This window comes from Olea europaea, unplaced genomic scaffold, assembly GCF_002742605.1.
Source record: "Olea europaea var. sylvestris unplaced genomic scaffold, O_europaea_v1 scaffold3804, whole genome shotgun sequence".
Lineage (NCBI taxonomy): Eukaryota > Viridiplantae > Streptophyta > Magnoliopsida > Lamiales > Oleaceae > Olea > Olea europaea.
Window position 1 is genome coordinate 13,966 of NW_019257448.1, and position 10,568 is coordinate 24,533.

At 37.0% G+C, this 10,568-nt stretch overlaps 2 protein-coding genes across 2 annotated transcripts; both read right to left on the minus strand.

The window, feature by feature from the left end:
• Positions 1-253: 253 nt before the first annotated feature.
• On the minus strand, positions 254-1,935 carry LOC111386944. The gene is made up of 3 exons (XM_023011445.1): positions 1,795-1,935; positions 1,569-1,685; positions 254-687 (listed from the first exon to the last, which is right to left on the minus strand). Exons 1-3 carry the CDS (start codon positions 1,933-1,935, stop codon positions 508-510), a joined length of 438 nt encoding a protein of 145 aa, XP_022867213.1. The 3' UTR covers positions 254-507.
• Positions 1,936-4,776: 2,841 nt separating this feature from the next.
• LOC111386945 lies at positions 4,777-5,239 on the minus strand. Its single transcript, XM_023011446.1, has 2 exons — positions 5,084-5,239; positions 4,777-5,028 (listed from the first exon to the last, which is right to left on the minus strand). The coding sequence occupies exons 1-2, from the start codon at positions 5,237-5,239 to the stop codon at positions 4,777-4,779; spliced, it is 408 nt and encodes a 135-aa protein (XP_022867214.1).
• Positions 5,240-10,568: the final 5,329 nt, after the last annotated feature.

Sequence of the window (10,568 nt, forward strand, 5' to 3'; positions counted from 1 at the left end):
CCTAATAATTTTTCTTGTGAGCCCATACAATTTCAAACCTGAACTTGTATAACAGGTGCCATAGAGAAGATAAAACTAAAGAAATTAGCGAGCACTGTCACCATCATCAATTCCATTTCAAAACAATCTACTGTTTCTGATCTCCTAGACCATACACTATCCTTTCTTCCTTCGAGCCCAAAAATAAAAAAATAAAATTAGAATTGGAGTTTCATCTTATATTTGGAAGTGTTGTACTGTATCACTTATGGGGGAAGGAAAAAATAAAATAAAATAAATAAAATTGCAAAACTAACATACATTATACTCACACCGTCTAGTACTATACATACCAAGGTTAAAACACTCGACTGAACATTTATACAAGACTCCTTATTTTTTGTTGCAGTCTCTGATATTTGTAATCTTCTACATATAATGTTCCATCGATACGATAATATTACATGTGTACAATATGAGCTGGATATCCTATCCAAAATGGAAGGCAGTCATTTGCCTAATCATTTCCTAGAGAGCTTCAGTTTCTGTAAGTTCCTTGCTTGGGCCAACACCTTTATCTCCGGAGGAAGAAGCTCCTTCAAATGAAATAGTGCTACTGTGCATCTTATTGCCTATATCCGTCTCTGTGAGGCTGGCTGACTTGTCATTGTCGGTTTCTTCTAATGTTTCTTCAACTCTGTAATAAACCTTCAGAAAGCAGTAAACAGATGGAAATTGAGTTTGTTCGGTACAAACAGACCACAAATATTTACCTTCAAAAGAAAAATAATTCGTGTTATGTCAACTGATCTAGTATTCACATATTCAAAGTCGACGACTTTGACCTGGTATTAGGCAGGGCAGTATACTGTGCACATTGAAAAGAAGACGTTGCAAAACTCACAAATTGCACTCTTGTTATGCTCCTTCCACACGGTTTTGCTTTTACACATTACAAACATGTTCATACTCGGTCAAATACGAATAAATACCATCAGAACATGGTTTTGAAATTGCCAAATTTGGTTTCTATAGCACAAAGATGTAAAAGCAAGAAGCAGCATATTCCTTGGTGCTAGTTTTTGGAAGTAACTGTTATTGCTCCAGGCTAGAATACGAAAAAGAACACTCAGAAGTTTGAGGTAAAATTGATCCAAGAATGACTTTAACAAAGAAGGTAAAATTGCGTCGCTCTTGTCAACAAGAGTTCATTTAAGTCTATGCAAAACATGGCCCGACCATCTAAGTTACTGTATTTTATCTTAGAATGTATCACCATTACTTGATGGCGTATATTTTCATTTTTAATCTAATCAATTTCAGGAGAATAAATGTCCATCTTCACACCCTCATTTATTCTACATTCATGTCGTGGTCATTTTATCCTTACAAGGTTGGTGCATATAGAAGTGTCACTGATAGAAAACAAATGATGCTATTAACAGCATACTAATCTTGATGATTATAGCCCACCGAGACACTTCAAAAGATCAAACTAAGTTTTCTCATTTATACCAATTAATAAGTCTGGCTCCAAAAAATAATATAGCCTAAAACTAAATGCAAAAGGGTCGTAGTCGGAAGCATACCACACATGTACGAGCAGGAGAGAGTACTTTGAAGGAATTGGGACGGTTATTAAAATTTGTTTCAGGGACTCCAGGTACTCCTTCTGGGGTTGTGAAATGATCAGAGTCATGACCCACCTGCCATCACAAGTTATCTGAAGTCAAGCCATCATGAAGATGTTAACAGTACCTCATATGAAAAATTTCTAAAGAATCAAACCAATCAATTTTCAACGAACCCCTCAACCAGCAACTGCAGTACAATCGGCTCTTCAAAAGATTGTACATAGACCAGCAATAATTTTTTAGCCATGTCAGCCAATCTTCTGGTTATATCTTTTGGCTCTAGTGTTTCAAAACCTTCTGTATTTTCAGGACTTTTGTCCATTTCTTTCTTTTTCAACCATCATCTTATTTCAAACAAATAAAAATGCTTGTAGAGATTTTAAAATAATCAGTAGTGTTTTATCAAAATGCAAATGCACAGAAGCTATGCTTTCCAAGAACCCGGGGCATCACTCCACTGTTCCACAAGTTCAAATAGCATAGGGTTAATGAAATGGGGAGGTGAGAAAGAAAGAAATCATTAACAGAACAGTTACAAATACAAAACCAATTTAGTTTTAGGATAAATTACACTCAAGTTCCCCACCCTGTACATAATTCCAAACTGTGCAATTTTGTAGGACTTGGTTCCCGGTGGACACAAACCCATTAAAATATCACTTGAAGCACACATGAAACTCTATTTTGAGTGGCCTGATAGGTAAACACAAATATTTCAATAAACGAATAACTAAAAATGAAATGAGAAATGAAAAGGACAGATTAAGGGAAAATAACAAAAGCCCTGCATATCACCCCCTTACACCCATATGTCACCCCATTGCACCAACCCCAGCCTAGTTTTCCCACATTCCTGGCATAACTTTCCCTTCAGTTATGCAGTGAGATCTGCTGTGGAAGTAATGTACTCACCTCAAGTATGAAAATGTATAGGGAGAAAAAAGGGTTTTAATATAATCCTTATTTGTCTAGAAAGAGCCAATAGGGGGCTATGGTGAGTATTATAATGAGAAAAACATTGTTATCATCACTCGTTAATGACAGTTTTAACTGATGGAAGTAAGAGGGAATATGTTGTAATTTATCTTTAGAAGGAACATTAAAATCTAATGATTTTAGGTAAGTACAACTAAGATGGAACAGATAGAATGTCATTTTATCATAGTAGTAATAACATGTCCCCTTAAGTAATATTTAGGTACTTAGATTCAATTATTAATAAGGAGAAATAAAACAGAATTAACATGTTTTCATATGTTTATAAATGCTTTAATTTGATTGGATCTTCTGCTAGATGTGGAAATTAATCAAAGCAAGTCGTGGATAAAGATTCGCATAGCTAACTTCAAGTTTATCAAGTATAAGACCTAGTTTGTTGTTGTTGGTTTTAGAAGCATGTTTAAATATGTCTAAGACATCAAAAGCACTGGTCGAAAAAGAAGGGTTGGGTATTAAGAGTCTATTTCCGTCTATTATAATTAGTTTATTTTATTACCTTGCATAGCCTAGCTAATTAGAGCACAAAATCAGGGTTTAATTCCCCTTGTATAGTTTCCATATGTAGCTGTGTGCTATTCTATAAACTAAAGGCAATACAAAGAAGAAATTATCAAGTAAAATTAGCATGGTATCAGAGCCCTAAAATTTTTATCTCGTATATATGGTCGTCTTCTTGTGCTTCTGACGCCATATCGAGTCCCCGACACCATTTGTGGTTGGCGGCTAGACCATAGTGGTCGGCGTGGTTGACGGCCTTAGTTGGACTACTGTTCATCGGAGTTGGAGTCTTATGCGCATCTCATCTCTACCGTGTGGTTTTGAGACCCTATAGTAGTGTCACGGACTATTGGTACCATCTAAGATTAGGGTCTTCAATTTCAGCGCCTTCAAGATTGGTTCTGTTGGATCCGAAAGGATTGTAGTGAATGAGATTAATGATGCGATATGAAGTAATGAAGATCGCAACGAGAAATAAGATTTAAAAGTAAAGAAATTAATAAAGAGAGTTAAACGCAAAAGCACGATGTTTTAGAAATTGACAATTTGGAGAGAAATACAAAAACTCGACAATTCTTGCTTGAACAAAACTAAAAACAAGATCACTATTTATAAGTACATGGCATAACATAAAAGATAGAATAAAAAAAATAATATATTTCCATAAAAATCACGAAAAATATAAAGAAACAAATTTTCCCACATAAAAATAAGGTAACAATTTATTTCCAAAAAAAATCCACCCTAATTTAGGTCACAAACCCAACAATCTCCACCTTGGCCCAGATTCTGGTGCAACGAACGAAGCTCCAAGATATCATATCCGTCTACATCGAAATAACCAATCTCCTCAACACAGTAACCAAAACTTTCTAAACCAAACCGTGGTCCTCTGCAAGGCGTCCACAAGCGACACCTGAACCTAAATTTTGGGTTCCCAAAATTTCACCGAGGAATTACTGTTAACCAAATAGGGTCGAAGCACACCCTGTAGCAAAAAACATACCACATACTGGATTAGAAGGCCATTAGAAAGCCCATTGCTAGAATTGTCGCTTTCAACGTCCCAAAAAGCATCCCAGACATTATTGACACCACGGTACCTACGCTCCATGAGTCCAACCCTAGCAAATGAACAGAGTGTACTAAACTTGTCCCGATATTTCTTAACTGGTTCTGCACTTCCCTGTAAGATGTACAACTGAGACTTCTTCCGTCCCTCCAATACAACCCGGACACCCATTTGGACCTTCAGAACTCCACCTTTACCAGAGAATTTATACCAATTTGCATCCAAAGTACTAAGTGAGATGAGATTCCTTTTCAGGTCTGGAACATGTCGAACCTGATAAATTGTTCTGATTGTCCCATCCCACAACCTTAATCTAACTAGACCGATTCCATCAACACGGCAAGAGTAGTTGTTTCCCATCACAACTTCACTTTACTTGACAGCCTCATATGTCTAAAAGAAATTTCAATTGGAACACATATGATGCGAACCTGCTGAATCGAGATCCACTCCTCATCAGGCCTAGATTCCATGTCAAATACCATGGTTAACATCACATCTCCGTCGTTTGAAAAATCATCAACTGCATTTGTTTCGTCTGAAATCAAACGTTGTGCTCCACGATATGCAGCTAAATCACCTTTAGCCTGCAACTTAACACAATCCTTCATCTGAAAAATTCTCAACTGCATTTGTTTCGTCTGAAGTTGACGATTGCACTCCACGATATGCAGCTAAATCACCTTTAACCTGTAGCTTATCACAATCCTTCCGAAAATGTCCCTTAAGTTTGCAGTAGAAGCAAAACAAATTCCTGTTATTCTTCAATCTACCCCTTCGTTTACCATGAGATACAAGAGTTTCTTCATCCCTTGATGTAGCCCTAACCAAATGTTTCAACTTCTCCTTTGAGTGCAAAGCATCATAGGTCGTCTATAGTCAAAGTATCCCGACTATGCACAATGGTGTCGCGAAACGACGCATAAAAGCCAGACAGCGAACATAATAGGATCAAGGCAAGATCCTCTTCATTGTACTTAACCTCCAACATTTTCAAATCTGAGACAATTTTCTTGAACACAGCAATATTGTCTTCCAACGACTCTTCTTCCGCCATGCGATGGGAATACAACTTCTACTTTAGAGCCAGTTTACTAGTAAAACTCTTGGTCATACATAATTGCTCTAATTTCAACCACAAAGCAGCTACTGTTTTTTCCTTCAAGACATCCTTCAGAATATTATTGGATAGATGAAGATAAATTAATGACAAAGTTTTCCGATTTCTCTATTGTTTCTCCACCGTTTCTCCTCCGTTGTCCAATTAAAAGTAAAGAAATCAACAAAAAGAGTTAATCGCAGAAGTACGACGTTTTAGTAATCGACATTATGAAGAGGAATACAAGAACTCAACAATTCTTGTTTGAACAAAACTGAAAGAGAAGACCACTATTTATGGATACATGACATAGCATAAAGATAGAAATAATGTGGAATAAGGAAATAATATAATTCCATAACAATCACGTGAAATATAAAGAAACAAATTTTCCCACATGAAAATAAGGAAACAATTTATTTCCAAAAAAAATCCACCCTCATTTGGGTCACAAACCCAACAAGTTCTGGACGACGTAGCTTGTTCCAGTAACATCAATTGTCGTCGGTCACACTTTCAGCATCGTTTGAGCTCCTGCTATGGACTATGAGTTGGGCTACTTGTGATTTCCTTTCGGTTGTTAGGCTGCTTTTGGTTTCTTCTCTTTGGGCTGCATTGCATAAGTAGGTAATTTGTTTTGGTTTGGGCTTGGGTTGTGTTTGGTGGGCTATAGTATTTGGACTCAAGTTGTAGGTGAGATCTAATTTTATTTGGGCTTGAGTTACAAGTTTGATTAATTTTGATTAAAATTCATCGTGTCATCTAAGATGGGTGATTCTGTTGGCATTTGCTTTATCAAGAACTACTCTTCATGCGCTTTTAACTTTCAGTTATTGGATGAAGGCAAAGGTGACTTGAGAGGATATATTGATGGAAGCCTCCACCTCTTGATCATCAAAAGAAGGAGAGGGAAAAAACCTTCTTGAAAAACAAAAGATTCTCAAATTATGGTTTGGATAATTAGATCAGTTGATGCTCAAATTGTTAATCTCAGGCCTTACAAGTCAACCCATGCCATGTGGGACTATTTGAAGGAAATTTAAACTCGAAACAATAATGCTCGAAGAAGTTTGAATTGGCAAAATTTCTCTCAAGATTCATGCTCCATTGAAGAATATTATTTTGACTTTTCTAACCTTTGGGCTGAGTGCACAGATAATGTCTATGCTTCCATTTCATATGACAATTTGGAGGCTGTCCAGACTGTACATGAAGTAACCAAGAGGAATCCAATTATCATGAAATTGCAAGTTGAATTTGAACCCATCAGGTCCAGTCTTATGAATCGCAAATCTATTCCAACGTTGGATGGCTGTTTATGTGAATTACTGAGAGAGGAGTAGCGTCTTATAACTCGTACCTTTTTAGAACAACAGCAGGATCGATTAACACCAGGATATTTCTAGTGTGCAGTTTTACAGCTATGAGGGGTTTGGCATACATGGCTCTTCAGTGTCCCATAAAAGTATGCAGTTATTGCCAGAGCCTGGACATGTCATTTAAGGAATGTTATATTCATCCTACATTCGCCCCTAGTTCTGCACCGCCACCTATCCCTGCTTATGTTCCAACCTCTCCCCGTCCTGTCCAAAACACCATTACTCCTCAGATGATCCAACAAATGGTCATTTTTGCGTTGTCTGCTTTAGGTGTCTCAAGTAATCCATCAATTCCTTCCTCTTCTTAGTTATTAGACTCGGGTGCCTCTAATCATATTACTTATGATCCTCTGTTGCTTAGTAATATTAGACCATATACTAACATCCCCATATACAAACTGTCGATGGTAACACTTCCTATCTTAGTTGTAGGTGATATATCACCAAACTTGTCGAATGTTTTAGTCTCTCATAGTTTATCAACTAATCTTGTATTGTTGGTCAACTTCTTGATACCAATTGTACCATGTCCTATTCTTCTTCTAATTTTCATGTATAGAATTAGGTTTCTAGAGGACGACTCTGAGGGGACCTAAGGAAGGACATCTCTTTCCTATTTCACGGAAGCCGACTTCCTTTTTTCTTTTTATTTGTATCTCAGCTACTTTTAATATTGTTGATTAGCATAAAAAATTGGGTCATCCAATTCTAATGTATCACGGCACTTGTTAAATTTCGGTTTACTTGGTAATTAGGATTCTACTTCGGTTTCGTCTTTCTTAATTGTGCTTCATGTGAGCTTGCTAAAAGTAAGATATTACCATTCTCGTCTCATGATTCTCATGCTTCACATATTTTCGATATTGTTTATAGTGATGAATGTAGTCTTACAATTGTAGTGTCTCATGCTGATTATAAATAACTTGTTACTTTTATCAATGATTATAGTCGCTTACATGAGTTTATTTTCTCCACAAAAAGTCAGGTTTAGGTTTTCTCTACCTTTCAAAGTTTTCCTTACTCTTATTGACAACCAATTTTTCTCCTTAATCAAAATCTTAAAATCTGATTCAGGAGGTGAATGTGTCTACTGCGTTTCAATAGTTCTTACAGACAAAAGGTATTATTTCTCAGCGATCTTGTCCCTCTACCCTTCAACCGAACGGGGTGGCAGAACATAAGAATTGTATGATTAGAGCTCTTCTGATTGAGTCTTCAGAACCTTCTCGTTTTTGGTATAAAGCCTTGTCTACTGCCGTGCATCCCATAAATCGGTTACTTTCTCCCACTCTTAATAATGTTTCTCCATTTTATAAGCTTTTTCATCAACATCTCACATATTCTCATCTATGACCTTCTGGGTGTGTTTTTTTTGTTCATTTACAACTACATGAAAGGACAAAACTCACACCACAATCTGTCAAGTGCGTCTTTCTAGGACATGGTGGTACATAAAAAGGATATGTCTGTTAATGATAATAAGACACAACGCATTATGATTTCTCGTAATGTCGTTTTTTGAAAAACAATCTTTCATCATCTTAGAAAATGTTGTTCCTACTCCTGTGTTCTCTGTCTTGCCTGATTTTCATCCATAATTCTCTTGGTACAAGCCAGGTCTTGTTTATATTCCCAGGCCTACCGCTCCAATCAATGATCTCGAGCCTTCTTGTCAAACGACTGTCCCTTCAAGCATCTCAGATCCTCCAACTACGACATTAGATCCTTCATCAAATGATCTTCCGCCTCCTGTCACTTATCATCGCACTTCTCGTGTTTCTCGACCGCCAAATAGGTATGGTTTTCCCTTCCATGGCTCTATGTCCGCTATTCTTAACTCGATTGCCATTCCTTCCTCATGTAGACAAGCTATGGAACAAGAGTGTTGGCAACCGACAATAAATGTAGAAGTTGAGGCCCTGAAGGCTAACCAAACTGAGGATGTTGTAGTATGTCCAGAGACTATAAAATCTATTAGGAGTAAATGGGTATGCTCAATTAAACTTCGTTCCAATGGCTCTCTTAAGCGCTATAAAGCTCGATTGGTTGCCATGAGTAACAGTCAAGAGTATGGAATCGACTATGATGAGACTTTTGCTCTGATGGCTAAAATAACCATCGTTCGCCTCTTGTTATCACTTGTCGCTTCTCGATCTTGGTCTTTATATCATATAGATGTAAAGACTGGGATCTTAAAGAAGATACTTATGTAGAACTTTCATCTAGTATGCCACTCCCTCGGCTAACTCTGCATGTAAACTCAAATGCTCTCTGTGGTCTTAAGCACGCTCCTCGAGCATGGTTTGACAAGTTCCGTCGCACCCTTTTGAATTTTTCCTTCATTTAAAGTCAGTATGATGCTCCTCTATTCTTATACAAGAGTACTGCTATCATCCTTTTCTTGTTGGTATATGTAAATGATAACTATCTCTAGATCTGATCACGCTCACATTCAAAAGTCTCAGTGGCATCTTCACTTCGCTTTTCAGTTCATACTCCATTGGGGCTTAAAGTATATGTAAATGATAACTATCTCTAGATCTGATCACGCTCACATTCAAAAGTCTCAGTGGCATCTTCACTTCGTTTTTCAGTTCATACTCCATTGGGGCTTAATGTTAAGTATTGAAAAGACGAAGGCGACATTATTCCAAACCGTACTCTATATCGAAAGTTGGGGGATAGTCTCAATTATCTCACTATCACACACCCGGAGATTTCATTTGCAGTTCATACTGTCTGCAAATTTATGACATCCCTCGTCATCTTCACTTAGTCGCTGTTCGTCGCATTATTCTCTGTCTTATTGGGGCTCCTCAACATGGTCTGTTCTTCCCTGGGGATTCCTCTTGAGATCACCACTTATAGTATTGCTGACTAGGCTAGTTGTCATGACTCTCGTTGATCTACTACTAGATAGTGCATCTTTCTAGGTAATGCTCTCATTTCTTGGAAATGTAAGATAGAACTATGTTTCTAAGTCCTCCACTAAGTTCGAGGATCACGCTGAGGTTGTGTAGCTACATTGTATTCTCGCAGAACTCGGTGTTTTGCAATCAATTCTACACCTTTCCATGGTGACAATACTAGTGCTAATCAGATTGCAACAAATCATATGTATCATGAACGCACCAAACATATTGAAATGGACTGTCATTACATTCGAGACGCCTATGATTTTAAGGTCATCGATCTTCCTCATTTTTCCACTTGTCAATAGATTGCAGACGTCTTCACTAAATCTGTGACTCGCCTCCGTCATAATTTTCTAATTAGCAAATTGATGCTTATGGACTTGCCATCATCAATTTGAGGGAAGTATTTGAGTCTATATCTGGCTATAGGCTAATTAGTTTATTTTATTACTTTGTATAGCCTAACTAATTAGCATACAAAATCAGGGATTAATTCTCTGTGTACTATTCTATAAATTAAAGGCAACACAAAGGAGAAATTATCGAGCAAAATTGGCATCGGGAAAGAATTTCATGTTTTGCATTTTCTTGATTATGGAAAACTCTATTAGGGCATGAAAGCTCTTCCATCAGTTTATGGACTTGGAGAATATTTGGCTAAGCTTAAAAATTTTACATATTAAGTAAAAAATGGTATTTTATCGGTCGAAATTGAAAATAAGTTACTAATTTTGATATTACAATTCCTGTTTTCCTCTTTCAATTTTTGGGAGTGAATGTAGGAAGTGCAGATGGTGAATCAGGTGGAACTAAAATAAGAGTTACAGTAAAAAATTAGTAACTTTAAGGGAAAAAAGATATCCAAAAATGTTAGGAAACAAAAGGTCACTTAAAAATAACTTCACTTATGTTAAGCTTGCCATGCAAGTAACACGAGTCCTACGTCGTAGGGTTGAATGTTAAGCAAAACGAGGGAAATGTATAACATGTTCC